The 17,119-nt window shown below is 41.5% G+C and overlaps 1 protein-coding gene across 1 annotated transcript in view; it reads left to right on the forward strand.

Moving 5' to 3' along the window:
- Positions 1-17,119, forward strand: part of cnksr2a (connector enhancer of kinase suppressor of Ras 2a) — an 86,327-nt gene that overhangs the window by 55,064 nt on the left and 14,144 nt on the right. Inside the window, exons 10-15 of the mRNA XM_034707041.1 lie at positions 928-1,040; positions 1,119-1,273; positions 3,095-3,184; positions 5,282-5,499; positions 8,972-9,023; positions 16,084-16,259. Of these exons, the coding sequence (XP_034562932.1) occupies positions 928-1,040; positions 1,119-1,273; positions 3,095-3,184; positions 5,282-5,499; positions 8,972-9,023; positions 16,084-16,259 (804 nt within the window). The remainder of the gene's footprint in view (positions 1-927; positions 1,041-1,118; positions 1,274-3,094; positions 3,185-5,281; positions 5,500-8,971; positions 9,024-16,083; positions 16,260-17,119) is intronic.

Here is a 17,119-nt window from a genome sequence, read left to right on the forward strand (position 1 = left end):
ACAGCAACTGATAATGTAAGACGAAAGCAAGACAGATGATAATTAAATACTTTGAAAAAAGATACAATTAATACAGTAAAATAATAAGAATGTAAGAATCAATAAAGTATTCCAAAATCTGTGAAATGGTAAAAAAGCCTAAAACACTGTAGATTAAGTTTTCACAATACAAACCTGAGGACAAAACAAAAAATTAAGACGTTAAAAGATATGGAAAGGGGGCGCTGGGGGCCTAGCGGTCTAAGCGCCCCACATACAAATGCTATTGTCATCATCGCAGAGGTCGCTGGTTCGACTTCTGGCCACTACCATTTGCTAGGTGTCTTCCCCCTCTCTACTCTCCACATTTCCTGTCTCTCTTCTGCTGTCCTATCGTAAAGGCAAAAATGCCCAAAAAACATAACTTTAAAAGAGAAATAAATAAAAAGATCTGGAAATAGTAACAAATTCAAAAACAGGTTGAATTTAAGATGTGCTGAAGTTTTTTTTTAAAAGCTCCTGTGAGGAGTTTTTAGCAGGTTACAAACAGACTGAAATGAATACCCTTTATGACCTACAAAAGAAAAACAGACCATCAACATAAAGACTGCCTATTTCTTAGTATCTGGGGGGTAAGTGTCAGTCCAAATCACTAACTCTGCACAGCTGAAAAAGCCTTTATTTACATGTTCAACATCAAAACTTTCAATGAGTAGCACACTTTAGTGTCGAAAAAGGCAGGACAGGATTTTTAGTTAATAAACATGACTTAAACATGTTCAGGATACAAACAGTGAAGAGATAAGAGTTAGTGCTCTGTCCACAGGGGGCACCAGAATCAACACATTCTAAAGGTCCCTTACAGGAGCTTTAAAGCTAACCCCAGTTGAATGGACAACATAAAAAAAGACTGATGGCTCTAAACATCCCCCTTTTTCCTCTCTGCAGCCAACCAGGAGCCCAGGCAGCAGCTCGGCCACACCCTCGGGAACACCAACCAAAAGCTCTGCGCTGCAGGACCTGCACATCCCACCTCCACCTGCTGAGCCGTACGCGCCCAGGTAGACTGTTATTTTCTATGACTTGGAAGATAAAAAACCAAGAAACACAATAACAATCTGTCTTTGTTTCTGCTGCAGAGACGACCCTGGAGCCTTGTCAGGAGATGAGGCATCACGTAACCATGGTGGCATCAGCATTGCCAAGCGCTCTGAGTCACCAAACTCCTTCCTGGATCAAGAGTCTCGCCGGCGAGATGAGGAGGAGCCCGTTTACTGCACCACACCAACTTATGGTACGCTCTTATGATGAGTGTTTTTGTGTTTGTGTGTGAGAGAGAGAGAGAGAGAGAGAAGGGATTGAGTTCAATCTCATTCTGCTGTATTGAACCACTTCAGAAACAATCATGAGTGCAGGAGTCCATCTGTTAGCCGGAGGCACGACATAAAAAAGTTTTGGAGAGAGATGAGGCTCTTACAATTTTGAAAAACAACTCAAAACTTTGAAAGAGCCAAAATCTCAAATTTGAAATGATGAAAGAGTCAACTCTGTGGAGAATTTTACAAACAAAGACCACGGCGACAAAGAAATGGATTTACAATAATTTAGTGAGTCATACGGATCAAGATGTAAGAGATTAGAGGGAGGGGGTGAGTAATGGAAAGAGCTTTAGTGACAGAAGTGAGGGAGAAAGATGAGGAAGGGGACAAGGATGGAGGAATGAAGGGCTAGGGTTGAGGATTGGAGGGATGATAGGATGCGGGCAAAGGGAAGAAGAGTAGAGGGTAAGGGTGAAGTGATGAATGCAAAGGTCAAGAGATAGAGAGATGAAGGAAGAGGGATTAAGGGATGAGGGCAAAAGCTCAGGGATGAGACCATGGGTTGAGAAGTGAAGGGGTAAGGTCAAAATTCAAGGGATAAAGGGGTGAGAGCAGAAGTTGAGGGATGAAGGGATGAGGGCAGAAGTTGAGGGATGAAGGGATGAGGACATGAGTTGGGGGATGAAGGATATCAAAGGCAGAGTTGGGGAATGAACGATAACAAAAATGGAGGAAGGAAGGGATGAGGGCACATGTGGGGGGATGAAGGGATGAGGCAAAAGTTGAGGGATGAAGGGATGAGGCAAAAGTTGAGGGATGAAGGGATGAGGCAAAAGTTGAGGGATGAAGGGATGAGGGCAAAAGTTGTGGGATGAAGGGATGAGGGTAAAAGTTGGGGGATGAAGGGATGAGGCAAAAGTTGAGGGATGAAGGGATGAGGCAAAAGTTGAGGGATGAAGGGATGAGGGCAAAAGTTGGGGGATGAAGGGATGAGGCAAAAGTTGAGGGATGAAGGGATGAGGGCAAAAGTTGTGGGATGAAGGGATGAGGACATGAGTTGGGGGATGAAGGATATCAAAGGCAGAGAAAGGAAAGGATGAGGGCAGAAGTTGGGGAATGAACAATAACGAAGATGGAGGAAGGAAGGGATGAGGGCACATGTGGGGGGATGAAGGGATGAGGGCAAAAGTTGGGGGATGAAGGGATGAGGGCAAAAGTTGGGGGATGAAGGGATGAGGGCAAAAGTTGGGGGATGAAGAGATGAGGACATGAGTTGGGGGATGAAGGGATGAGGCAAGGAAAGGAAGGGATGAGGGCAAAAGTTGAGGGATGAGAGTAAAGATTGCGGGATGAAGGGATGAGGGCAAAAGTTGAGGGAAGAGAGTAAAGATTGAGGGATGAAGGGATGAGAGAAAAAGTTGAGGGATGAGAGTAAAGATTGAGGGATGAAGGGATAAGGGCAAAAGTTGAGGGGATGAGGGCAAAAGTTGAGGGATGAAGGGATACATTTTGTAGAAGGGTGGAGGGACAGTGGATTTGAGTGAGGGTTTGGGCCAAGAGATGTTGGGATGAACTAATTAATGAATGAGGGTAAGAGTGAAGGGATGGGGGATGAATAAAAAGCAGAGTCAGAGAGGTAAAGAACGAAGAAGGTGTTCTTCAACACGCAGTACAAAACTGAGATTGTGTTCGAGGTTTGTTCTTTTGTTCTGGACAGAATTATTAAAACAATTTTTTAAGTTTTATAAATGTGTGTGTGTGTGTGTGCGTGTGCGTGCGTGCGTGTTCGTTTGTAGGCAGACTAAGGCCCATCTCCATGCCTGTGGAGTGTAGCTGGGTGGGCGACTATGAAGATCCAGCCAAGCTGAACAGAGAGAGCCGCAGAGGTGAGCGCCGGCGTGTGGTGCGCATATGTGTGTGCGTGCACCTCCCGAGGAGCCTGTTAGATTCAGCTAAATGTTCCCGTCTCTCTGAATTACCTAGAGATCAGTGTGTGTGAGCAGATCAATGCGCCTCCATCTCTTCCTCTAATTCTCCCCGTGATTAGCATCACAGAGAAATGAAATAAGAGGGGATGAGAAGAGAAGGGGGAGAAAGGGAAGAAAGGGAGACAGTTGGCACAAAGGAAGAGAAAATGAAAGGGAAGGAGAATGAAAGAGACAGAACGAGAGAAGGAGGAGGAGGGGGGGGAAAGGAGGGATGAGAGGAGGCAGGAACAAGAAGAAAAAAAAAGACTATTCTCCCTGACCTCCACCTGAATCACTCACGCAGTTGCTATGGCGACGCTGACAGCAGCTCTTCTCGGTGTCTCATTTTCCTCCGGCCGCTGCCTAGCAACCAGGGGAGGACAGGGAGGAGAGAGGTAGAGAGAGAAAGAGAGAGAGAGAGGTGAGTTTCCTCCCCTGGTAGGAGAGGAAGTTGGCTGAAAACGATGGAGCCTCGCAGAGTGTGAACCCGAACGACTCAATAAACACTCGATCATACGGATGCATTAACACTCACAAACACACGCCTGCTGCTGCTGTTCTTTTCCTCCAAGATGATTTTTTGGGGGGCATTTATCTTCTTGGTGGGGGTGCAACAAAAGTCGCCTGTTGTAACTGAACTGGGGATGTTCGCCTGGCTTGCTCTGTTAAAGAGGAGCAGTTGTAATATTATGAAGGTGTGAGGTGATGAAGAGACATCACACTTAATCAGTGCCACAAACAAATCAACAATCAATTTTTTAAATCAGGGTCACACCCATGAACGTAGATTTGTACGCCAATATCTTCTTTTTTTTAAGCCGTTTTTCAACCAGAAGAACTTTACCCTGGAACTATGTGCGTTTCAACCGGTGGACCCAGGGTCTACATCTAGTTCAGGGGTAGTTAATCCACCCCTAAAAAGCTAGGGGGGTAGTTATTTTCAAAGGTCCCGGGACTTTCGGGGGGGCAGGGCATGCAATGCTGAACATATCTGATTACTAGATTAACCGCAGTGTTTTTATTTTGCCTGCCGTCCACAATAACATCACACACATCTGTGATTCACTTGATTTCTCTTTCTTTCATTAGTTTTTATTTGTTCTATCTTTTTTGTATGTGTGTGTACTTTTCAAAAGAAGAAGCTGTGATTCACTTGATTTAGCAGCTTGTAACAGTAGTCTTCTCTCAGCCCACCACGAATACGTCTCTCCCGGTGTTCAGGTTTTAAAAGTGACCCTGTAAACTGGAGACCTTCAGCTGAACGTGTCGGTGTTTGTGGAGTTTACACAGCTGTTGAAACACAGAGGGAGTTTTAAGATTCAATCTCCTCATCAGATGTTTAATGATCGTCTAAAGACGTTTATGAGGGATGCATCCGGCTGAAAGTCAGCAGTTAACAGGGTCACCGTTCAAACCAAAACACCGGCCGATCTCTGCCACGGCTTTTTGAGTTAAAAAGGATTTTAAAGCCGTGTTGAAACTGCTTTGCTACTCGCGCTTATCTCCTCTCACGTGTTGATTCAGTGAATCCATCTGTGATGAAATATAGCACCATCTAAAACTCTTCCATGCTATTTGGGACTGAGAATTTATGCAAAATATCAACAGCTAACAAACAAAAAGCACTTCTCTTGTCTCTATGAACTTGTTTACTAAGGAAAGGTATAAAACTCTGAAAAACTAAGCAAAGCTACATTCGGAAAATCTGTTCCCCCTCGTTCTGCTCAAATCAAAGCCTTCTTTTCAGCGCACATGCTCAGTTGCCAATTTACTCCAATTATCTGCACCAATTCACTACAGCAGGATAATTAAAGGCATTGGTATTCTGACCAGCTACCCAAACATAGAAAGACACTAAAGGGACAATATGAAATATATTCAAAGTAATGACTAAGTCTATCTCAACAAAATGAACTAAATAAGGCACATATGCTCAAATTACTCTATGGCTCTGATTATAAATGTGATGTATTCGTCTTGAGACTAACATGGCCTTGTTTCATTGGCTGATTCCAGAAGCGACACTGATGCGTTACGTGGGACTCTCCAGCATGGACGAGAGGCCCGGCTCTGACGACTACTCCTCCCACACAGCTCGTCCAGGCAAACGCTCCAACGACACGGCCAAACGTGCGAAGAGGCGGAGCCATCACAGCCAAAGCCCCTCCCACTACATGCTCCAGGCAAATCAGCCGAGGGAATCTCCGCCAAGAGACCCCGCCTCCATTTATCATGTAAGTGATTCAGTTTGTCAATATTTCTTTAGAAAGCTTCTTGGTGATCCTTTAAATTCTTCTGTTTTTAAACAATAACTTTTGTTTAAAGTGTTACTTAATTATATTAACAACAGGCTGTGTATTATACTGGATGTATTAGTCTCAAACATCAGAGCTTTGTTCTCTTTGGCGGCACCTGTGGCCATAAGCTGTAAATGCAGGGACTTTTTTTAATCGTTCTTTGAGAGTTAAAAAAGTGTCCTTGCTGACAGCTTTGGCTTTTTGTGTTGATCTGAAGTCATCAGGCACAGATCTGGGTGATCTGTTTCCTCCTGTTTGCAGTGGTTATGCTAAGCTAAGCCAACAGCCACTGGCTGTTTCAACCTATATCCCATACAGACCTGAGGATGGCATTGATAGAAGAGTTTACCATTAATACAGAGACCCAAATGCAGCTGTAACAGTTTGATCCTTCATCTCAACTGTCTCTCTCTGGCTTTCATTAGATAATAAAAAGAACTTGAGAAAAAAAATATATTTCAGAAATAAAAAAAGTGTCATCAATGGCAACCCAAAAATGTCCCCAACACTGAACAAATAATTTGATTGACAGGGAAAGTGCAGAGCCGAAATTATGCAACACTTTGCTACAAGCATAAAAGATCTAGAGAAGAAGGAGTGTTACATTTTGAAGTGTGACAAACACAATAACTCAGTCTACCTGAAGTTGCAGGTGACGGCTGCAAGATTGCATTATCTGGTTGCATAATGTTGATCAAACAGTATTATGAAACTCCTCTGAGTTCCTCCTCACAGTGAGAACAAGTTAGATTAATCTGCCTCCTCTCTGGTCTGTTTGGATACAGCCAGGATTCAGAGATTTGTGAGAAAAGAGGAAGCGTTTGAGCTTTACCCCCAGATAAAAAGTCTCTGTTGTGAAGTGTGATCTAAGGGAACGCTGACTCGTTATTACCCCCCCTGTCACTTCCATGACATCCGCCCGCCCCGCCTGTCTGTCTGAGCTCACCAGTCCAGACAGCCGATTTGGCCGGCGGTGACCTTATACGTCCTGACAGCGTCTCTTTGCAAATTAAATGAGTTTGCATGTGTGCGCGCGAGTGTGTGTTTACAGTGTGCGAGGCTGCTGCGTCGGCAGATGGCGTGTCAGTGGGTGTGGGCGGTCCCATGTCATCTGTCTTGCTGAGCGTGGGGATGTGAGTGGCCCAGCTCCAGGCTATGACACGTGTAATATCGTGACATCAGAGCTGGTGTGTTGCTCCAGCTGACCTGTCCAGAGAGGTCACATCTCAGATACGCCGGCCAGAGTTTGAATGTGTCAGATCAGAAGATGCGTGCGTCGAGAGAAACTGGTGCATCAACATCATTCCCTGTGTCATAATCAGTCAAATCCAAACACACAATCATGAAACACATATTCAAACATTCAGAAGAGCTTGATTAATGGGATTTTCAGGACTGATACCAGGGGTAGAGACAGTCACATTCACAGGTATGGCATCAAATAGTGAAAAGGTTTGACTTGGATATGACTTTTAAGTAGGGGTGGGCGATATGACCTAAAAACTACGTACATCGAGGTATTTTTTGGGGTAACGGTATGAAGCCACAGAAGGATGATTTTGAGGATCATCTTCAAGTCACTGTTGTGGGGACAATTCTTTCAATCAATCAATCAATCAATGGGATGCAGTGTCTAGCTCCACCCATTAGGGTCAGATAGGTGCCAAAAAGCCTGACCTGCACATTTTTGCGTACCTAGCATAACCAAACTGAACCAGATTGTTTGGTGGAAACCAAGCAGCAACCCCCAGTCTTAAAATTTGAAGCCAATGCGAAAGTGCTTAAAACCTGCAGTTCATCGAGCGTCCACTAGAGGCTGGCTGCAGAAACAACAGAAACCACATACACACCCATTCAAAAAAGACGATCTTTGCAGCAATAATAAACATGTTTACAGCCTGGTCTGGTTCAAAAAGCAGTACACAATGTAAGGGGGGGACTTTTTTTATAACTTCTTTCCTTTTTTTTTAATACTTTATTGCATGGGAAACAATTTTAACTCTCCAGATCACTGTACTTTCAAATACATTGCATTTTTTTTTTCATATTGTAACATACATTAAATGAAAAATGACATAACAATAAAATAACCCAAACTCAAAACAACCCAAGAAAATAACAGTACGAGAAAAAGGGAACAAAAAAGAAAAAATATGAATAATACTAAATTAAATTAAATTAAAATTAAAAAGGGGGTAGTCTAGTGCTTTTCTATTCTTGATGTAAGTTTATGAAATTGTACATTCTCCTAAGTCTGATTTTAGGGTAGATTTTATGGATTTTTTCCACATCATCTCTAATAGTATAAATTATGCTTTCATCTTCTAATACGTGTTCAATTGTTTTTTTAACCATAAATTTATTTTGGGTGGAATTTGTTGGACTTTTTTATAACTTGTTATTTTTGAAGATATTAAACGTACGATTTTTGGCCAAATAAGGGCATGCCTGACTTGATTGACAGGCGGGCACCCTGTAGCTGTTAGCGAAAATGCTAAAGGCCCAATTCTTTACCTCACACTAGCTTGGATGGCGTTTGGTTGTGTTCAGCATTTCCAATATGGCACCTGCTGACGATTGCCTTCAAAACAGTGCTTCAGTGACGTCACGGATACTACGTCCATTTTTTATACAGTCTATGGTGGAAACCCAGATTTTCTGAACATGGTGTCTCCAAACATGCAGCTGCAGACACTCTAATCAAGGAAGAGGCATTGTCGATCCCTCCTGCCCTTTGAATGTCCGCAAGTGGACAAGCGGAATGAAAAGTATCTGACGAAATGCCAATACTGCTTTACCGTTTCCTTATTTTATTGGACTTTTGATTTAGCTTCATGGATGTGACCCACGGGATGTAGCTTGGCAGTTTTTGAATGGTGCCATATTGTGAACAAACACAGGAAAAAAAACTGTTTCTAAAGCTGTCATTCACAGTACTCAGTCTGAGACCTTGAAAACTTCTCTGTTAAATGTTTGTCCTTCATGTTTTGCTTACTTCAGATTTCTGCTAATCCCAGAGGCCCAGTAGCTTTATTTTCCTTCCTTTCCTCTGTCATCCAGAAGTCCTATTGTGCCTGTGTCCACCCCCCTCCCGTCCCGTCTCTTTGTTCTATGTTTAGAAGTGTGAAAGGTGCTGAAGTCCTCCATGAGCTCGACTTCTCTGCCCCCTCATGTGTGTTTACGTGTGTGTGAGAGCGAGATAATGAGAGAGGGACAGTTCCCTTCTTTATCTGTGCTCCTTCTGTGTGCCTCCTCTCCCTACTTCCTAAGATCTGTCATCTTCCATATCCCAGGATTCTTTGCAGCAAACAAAGGCCACTGATTCATCCTGACAGCCTGCTTTCCCTCTCTCCCTCCTCTTCTTCTTCTTCTTCTTCTTCTTCTCTTCTTCTTTCCGTCCTGCTCTCAGACATACCAGCAGTCCACCTCCCTGCAGTCAAAGACCAGGAAGAAGAATAAAGGTAAGCAGAGATGCCACCTGTTCGGTTTCCTTTTTCACACCTCGAGCTAAGCAGGAGCTGCCGTCACAGTCCAGCACTCAGCAGTTGTGGTCACTCACTCATTCACTCTCTCAGGGGTGCCGAGTTAATGGGCTTTGTACAAAAATGTGGGTGCAGCTGCTGCTCCAGTTAAACTAATTATCCTTTTAAAACTTTATTTTACGGATCTGCAACTTTCTAGTTATTTCCTGGAGAGTTTGGTACTAATTACACAGAAAACAGACAAAACTGAACTGAGAGGTTTGGTTGGTTTTCATGTGTTTATGATCTCTATGTTTCCAGGGCAATTTCAGTTAAAGCTCCTGTGAGGAAATATTGGTTTGTGTCAGTTATGGCGCCCCCTGTGGACAACGTTATAGCACCTATCTCTTTGCTGATTGTGCCTTTCTTCTCTTTTTTTTTAAAGTTATATTTTGGGGCATTTTTTGCATTGATTTCACTAGCAAGGACCACATCAACAACAGAATGAGATTTGAAAGACAGTTTATTGATTACGGATTATTGTCTTGATCGATTTCTGAACGCCTAGTCGCCTTGGAGAAGCTTCGTAAGGGATCTGCCGTAGCACCTGAGCACAAATAACCCCCTCAGGGCCCTATGGAGAAGGAGGAGAGGAGGAGAGGAGCAGAAGGAGAAAGGGAAGGGAGGGAGGGATGTGGAAACGAAAGCAAGAAAGCAGGAAATGGTCAGGTTTGAATTTATGGGAAAACAGAAGAGGCGCAGTTGAGGTGTGGCCCTTCTCCTGAAATGTTGCTATTATCACCAAATGATAGGACAGCTGAAGAGAGACAGGAAATGAAGGGAGTAGAGAGTGGGGGAAGACATGAAGGAAATAGTCTAGGCCGGGAGTCGAACCCATGACCACTGCGATTGGGACTATAGCCTCTGTATATGGGGTGTGTGCTTTGACCGCTAGGCCAACTGTGCCCCGATTCTGTCCTTGTAATGCATTAGCAATGTTGTATTTTTAAAGCTCTTCCAAATTTTCACTCACTATAAACCTTTAGTTTGGAGAATATAAACAAAGTCTGCTATTCACTAAGACACTGAGGCTGCAGTCTGGCACTTTTAAAATCCCTGTGTTAACATACGCAGTCTTTGATTTGATTCGATTATGGTCTCATTTGCTTTTGCTGGTCATACAGAGGCATCAGTTTTAATTTCAGTCTGTTTCATGAGCTGCCAAAATCTCCTCACTAGAGCTTTAATTTTCCATGAACCAAAGTCAAAATCAATGTTCCTTCATTTTGGAAACATGATTGCCGTTTGTCTGTTTACAAATCCAGACATGACTGAAGCCATAACAGTTCTTTTGATCATTTGGGTCTTTTATGATTTTTCTGCAGAAAATTTGTGGAAATGTTGTTTATTTAATCACTGCTGAATAATAGATGCTGGCTTATTCAGTTAAAAGACGATTTTTCAGTTTTCATGCACTGAGTTTCAAGTAACCACATAGTGTGTGTGTGTGTGTGTGTGTGTGTGTGTGTGTGTGTGTGTGTGTGTGTGTGTGTGTGTGTGTGTGTGTGTGTGTGTGTGTGTGTGTGTGATATTGCATGATAGTTTCACAAAATAATTGCCAATTTCCCCTAAATGTCAAAACAGCCTCTTCACATACATTATTCTGCAGTGAGGCTCTGACAGCCAAATGATGTAACAATAAGCAAAACATTTATTTTATGAGGATGGAAAGTTATATTTCTCATCAGTGTGCAGATTGCTAATCTCAGTTTTCTTTAACTGCCCTTTGTCTGCTTTATTTCTGATGAGTTTTCATGAACATATAATAATATAAAATCCCTTGAGTGGCACACAAAGAGACAAAACCTTTACCACGGTCGAAATTGAACACCCAACGGTCAAAACACCTAAATTAAAAATCATTTTATATTAATAGAAAACATGGAAACGTGAGATATCATCACATTTGAGGAGGTAATGAGTTACATTGTGGCATGAAAATGTTGTAAATGTTTAATGCATTATCATAATTGCAACTTAAGTCAGAATTGCAAGGATACACGTGTCCGCATGTATTACTTATTCACAGGCACAATGGTGCTGAATTATTATTCCTTTATATTGTGTGATATTCTTTCATGGATTCGGATTGTTGAAGATGGAATCTGATTCTGTCTCAAGATGGCATTTTGTTTGTTGTGCCTGAAACAGCTGCTGGGGGGGAAGATGCCATTCAAAATAAATAAGGCCCAAACAGCCTTTGTTTATATTTTCTACAGTGTATGTATGTAGGGAAGTCTGATACAATACAAAGGATACAATACTATAAGATACGGTATGATACAATATGATGCGGGTACGAATTGATGACTTTCTTAATAGAGATTTTGTCCTTGAGTTTTCCATTTGCGATGGGAAGCATATTCCAGGCATTAAAACCTCTATATAAAACAGTTTGCATCAAGGAATTTGTCCTTGGGCTTGATAAGGCCAGGAGCTCTGAACTCCCTTGACACATAGTGTGCTTGTGGCACAAACCTATGCACACCAGCTTTTCTTGAAAGAAGATTGGGGTGTTTTTCCAGACAGCGTTATGCGTGAAGTTCAGGATATTGGTTTTTTATTTTTTCCTCCACAGTCAGCCAGTGTAACTGATTGTGCATCTCACAGACGTTGGTACAGAAATTGCAATGTAGCGCTAATCTAGCAGCTCTGTTCTGCGCGATTTGAAGTTTTTTAAGGTGCTTCTCAGCAGCGCTAGACCAGATAACCAGACAGTACTCCAATTGTGACAGCACAAGTGACCCAACAATATCAATCATAAGAGACTGTGGAACATAAGCAGAACATTTCCTTGCGACCGCAATGCTCTTTCTCAGCTTGGACACAATATAATCAATGTGGTCTGACCAGGACAGAAGGTTGTCTAGAATGACTCCCAATAATTTGGTTAGATAGATAAGATAAGATACAATACGATAAGATAAGTTAAGATGAGATACAATAAGTTAAGATTAGATAAGATAAGATAAGATAAGATAAGATAAGATAAGATACAATAAGATAAGATAAGATAAGATAAGATAAGATGACATACAATAAGATAAGATAAGATACAATAAGATAAGATAAGATAAGATACAATAAGTTAAGATTAGATAAGATAAGATACAATAAGTTAAGATTAGATAAGATAAGACATGATAAGATATGATAAGATAAGATACAATAAGATAAGATAAGATACAATAAGATAAGACAAGATAAGATACAATAAGATATGATAAGATAAGATTGGACATTAACAGTTTACTTAATCATTTACTTATCTTGAATACTGTCTGCACCTTTATATCATTTGCACTGTTATCTATTTACATTGTCCATTTTTAAACTGTCACTGCACTACCTGCACTGTGCACATAGGCTGTTTTTATATTACTGTATTTTATTATATTTTATTGTATTTTATATTTAAATCTTAGTTATTTAAAAGCTGGAAGAGAGAAACAGCATCTCATTTTTCCTGTATGTCCCGTATATACAGTGAAAATTGACAATAAAAACCTTTGAATCTTTAATCTTGAATCTTGAATAAGATAAGATGAGATAAGATAAGATACAATAAGATAAGATAAGATTCAATAAGATAAGATAAGATTCAATAAGATAAGATACGGTACGATACAATACGAAACGATACAGTACGGTATAATACGATACCGAAAGATATGATACGGTACAACATGATATGGTATGACACGATACATCACAACACGGTACGATACAGTACAATAGATTATTGTATGGTACGGTACGACACGATACAATAGATTATTGTACGATAGGATACAGTACGACACGACATGATACGATACAATACAATACAATGCAATACAATATAATATAATACCATACTGTTATACAAATAAAACAATAAGAATTACCAATTCATGTAACCACAGAACTGAACTCTATTATATAACCGTCTGATCAGTAGCTAATCAATCACACCATCATTTTCATTTCAATCAGAGCGATCAATGTCCCACAAGCCAGGAAATTGATCCTACAAGGGATGTCAGATTATTATCTGCCTCAACACAATAACTGCACAACGCACTCTATTTCTTTCCCATTAAGAGCAGACACTGCTGTATTTGCATTTTAAAACATCATCATTTTTAAGTGGTCAGGACTGGACTGCAGGCGAGGCGGCTATTGTATCTGTTTCCTTTATAATCTGCATGAAGTCCAGAGAAAGTAATATGATGAAATCCACTGATTCAGCATTTTCTCTATGTGAGGGGAGAATTACTGGGAAGATGGAAACTACACATGGCGTGATCACAAGCCTCTGCGGAGCATTACAAATATTATATGAAGTGTTTTTGTACTTTCATATCCTTGCAATATAATTTCTTTTATATCTTTTTTATTTTGCTAGAAAAAGGAGATTTAAGTCCATAAACAGTATTTCTTTTTTTCTTCAGCCTGTCCAGCCGACTGTACTCCTTCTCCATCCTTTCTCCATCTCCCTGGTATCACTTTCTTTGCCTCTTTGACCAAATCTATTTTCTCCTTCTTCACCACATTAACGAGGATCAACATGTTGGAAGAGATTTTGTGTTTTTTCAGTGACAGGCCTTTCACTTGTTTCACCATCTGCCACCCTGAGAAGCTCTGAAAAGCTTTAGCTCCATCTGCGCCTTTATTTTTTCGGGCGTCTGATTTGTTTGTTTACAGGAATGAAACCAAAGTTTGAAAGCGGCTGAGATAACATTGATTTATTGATGTTTTACATGCACCAAGCAGCACCCCTATCAAGGATTGAATAAAATACTCCTTTTTGCTTCATTTTTGATAAGACATCAGTCTGTTCGACAGCCTGAACTCAATTTGGCGATGACATCAGGCTGCAGAGAATGAACAGAAAATAAAAGAAGTCCTCTTTTTAAAATCTCAATGTACACTTTTCCTCTGAGTGCATTAACTTGTTAATTAAACACAGTGTCTCCCCAGATTGAAAACCTTTCCTCGCTGCGTGTGAGAGTTATTTTCCTTTTGTCTCTCTGTGAAAGAAAGTTGTTCCGTTTAGAGATACACTGTACGCTGCACTTTCTGTACCCACAGAATTAAATGGAATATTGAATTACTCTCCCCTTTAAAGTCCCAAGACTTTTCATGTAGTCAATAAAAGTTTCTCGGCCGGCCTGAAGTTGGAGCCAAGTTTCTCGGGTAATCTCTAATGAGGATTGTGCTGTGAAAATATTACAGGGCTTTTATGCCAGAAAGAAAAGAGACTTTTATTAAATATCCCCTTTTAGCATACTGCAGTGCAGCGTCTTATCAAAGCTGGAGGCTTGAGTAGTGCCAAAAATTACTGCCACATAAAGCATTATGAGAATGGCCGCTTTTTTTTTTTTTTCATTAGCAGGGGTGATTCCAGGGCAGGGGGACTTTGGTGGTTCACCTCAATCCAACCCTGTAACCTGAAACTCTGATTTGCTATCTGTTACATCAGAAGCTGAGCTTGTAGGAATCAAGCAGCAACCTCCTGTCTAAAAATATGAGTCCAATGCGGAAGTGCTAAAAACTGCAGTTCATGGAGGGTCCACTTGAGGCTGGCTCCGGAAGTACTGGAAACCACATACACACCAATTCAAAAAAGCCGATCTTTATAGCAGAAATAAACATGTTTACAGCCTGGTACAAAAGACGAGTGTAGTCTGGATAGCTAACCTCTCGATCAGCACACACCCCACATAGCAAAATTGGTCTGGCCCGGTTCTGGCCCACAATGTACTTAGACTCGGCCAGCATAACGCAAAGAATGACGGCCCTTAAGCTGCCCAGATATAGTTTGCCAGAGACGGCCCACACATGGGCCAGCTTAATCACAAGCTCAACCTTAATCGGCCCAGATGCGGCAGGGACAGATCTGGGCCACATAAACCAGAAGTGGCATGCCATCATATATACAATGCCTTCATTGCCAGACCTGGCCCACATCCGGTTGACATATCACTTGCCATGCCAGCAGTCAGCCAACAGTGCCGGCTTGATGCCAGATCTGGCCCAGACCGATCTGTTATGTGGGACTGTACGGGGGGTGAATTTTTTCATAACGTGGTAATTTCAAAGTTATTGAGATCACGGGTCTTCCAATGAGAGGCACAGCTGACTTGAGTGACAGGCGGGAACACTGTAGCTGTTGGCTAGGAGGCTCAAAGCCCGCCTCTTTACGTCACAATCGCTCGACAGCAGCAATATGGCTCCCGCAGACGATTGGCCTCAAAACAGTGCTTCAGAAACAGATGGGTGACGTCACAGATACTACATCCATCATTTATACAGTCTATGGTTGGAATCACTTAGTGGGCAGTGTTCAGTGTCACAAATTCACCTTGATGGTGCTTCATACATTTGGAGCTTCATTTGTTTTTTAAGTCCTTAAAGAATCAAGCTTGACAGACTCGTGTGGTGCCACTCTGCTGGGTTATTTTTAAATTGAAGAACTCTAAAAGAAGGGGATAATGTCGAGTGAGCCGGGTTGTTATAGGGGATTGAAACCCCTTCAGAAAGAGCAAAAGGCCTCGATGGGGAGCAGTATTCAACCGTAAACAGTGCAAACTTCAAATGAACCTGACTCTTTTCTGTGCATTCATATAATTACATCCAGTCCTCCAGAGTCTGTGATTGGAGCAGCATTACTAGGAACCGTGTGCTCAATATAGCAACAGCCTGATATTGAGAAGCTGAGAAAAGCAGACTGTTACTTTGAAATGTTGGTATGTCAAAACCTGTAAGAATCAAGACCTTATCACAGCAGAGTTATACATTAAGTAGATGAGATAAGAACATCCTGAATTGGCTATTAAGACAAGGATTTGTGCTCATACATTCTTCATGCTACCTATGCAGGCCTAGTTGGGCCACCCCCAAATCTTCACACTGCTCCTACAGAGAGAACATACATGCAGTGCTGCGGTCTATTGTTTGAGTGACACATGATGTAAAGTTCTTGCTTTGCCTTCATGATTCCTCCGTGTTGTTCCAGGACGGAGTTTGGCCTCCCTGAGTCGGAGGCGTGTTTCCTGCAAAGCTCTGGGCCGAGGAGACTGCGAGGGCTGGCTGTGGAGAAAGAGAGACGCAAAGGGTTATTTTTCTCACAAATGGAAGAAGTACTGGTTTGTTCTGAAGGACAACTGCCTGTACTGGTACATCAATGAGGAGGCGAGTGACTGTTTGTGTACTTATGTGAATATTTTAAAGTTACAGCTCCCATAAAAGTCCAGCATTTAATGAAGAATGTACTTGTATACTATCTAAAACAAAGAAGCAATGATGATACACGACGTGTGCTTTTAAAAGTAGCTGTGAGAGGAACTCTTTGTTGATGTTACCCTGAAGTGGAGACTTGAGCTCAGATATCAAAGCTACAGGAAGAGTCAGGAAGACTTTGCTTTGGGATATTAAGTTGAAAGGGATTTCATCCTGATTTTGGCTCAATGTTCCAAAAAAAAAAAAAAGTAAGTAAGTTGTGTGAAGTCTTTGAAATGTTTCAAAGTCCCCGGGGAACTTTATGATTTTGTAGCCATGGGTCTGTCTTTTTGGTGAGAAGTGAAATATCTCTGGGAGTAATAAATGGATGCCTTTTTTTTTTTTTGTATAACTTCAGTGCCTAAAGGATAAATTCTAACTCTGGCTATCCCTTGACTTATTATCTAGCTGCCAGGAGGTTGCCTTTCTGAATTTTCAGTGAGTTTAACTTCAGAATTTGCACTGCTGAATCAGCACACATTAGCTTACTGTGAATTGGATTTGATTTGCTTTCTTTGCCCTATATAAGAAATGCTTTTTGAGCATTTGATATAAATAGTTGCACAATATTACATCAATCACTCAATCTTTATTTGTATAGCTCCAAATCCCAACAAACGTTATCTCAAGACGCTTTTGCAAACATAGCAGGTCTAGACGTACTCTAACAAAGATCCAACATCAAGACAGGATAAGATCCAGTCCCCTCTTATAGACAGGACTCAGTTTGATCTCATCTTAATCCACCATGAGCAGAGCACTCTGCAGTATTT

The sequence above is a fragment of the Notolabrus celidotus genome, chromosome 17, assembly GCF_009762535.1.
Source record: "Notolabrus celidotus isolate fNotCel1 chromosome 17, fNotCel1.pri, whole genome shotgun sequence".
NCBI classification, from domain to species: Eukaryota; Metazoa; Chordata; class Actinopteri; order Labriformes; family Labridae; genus Notolabrus; species Notolabrus celidotus.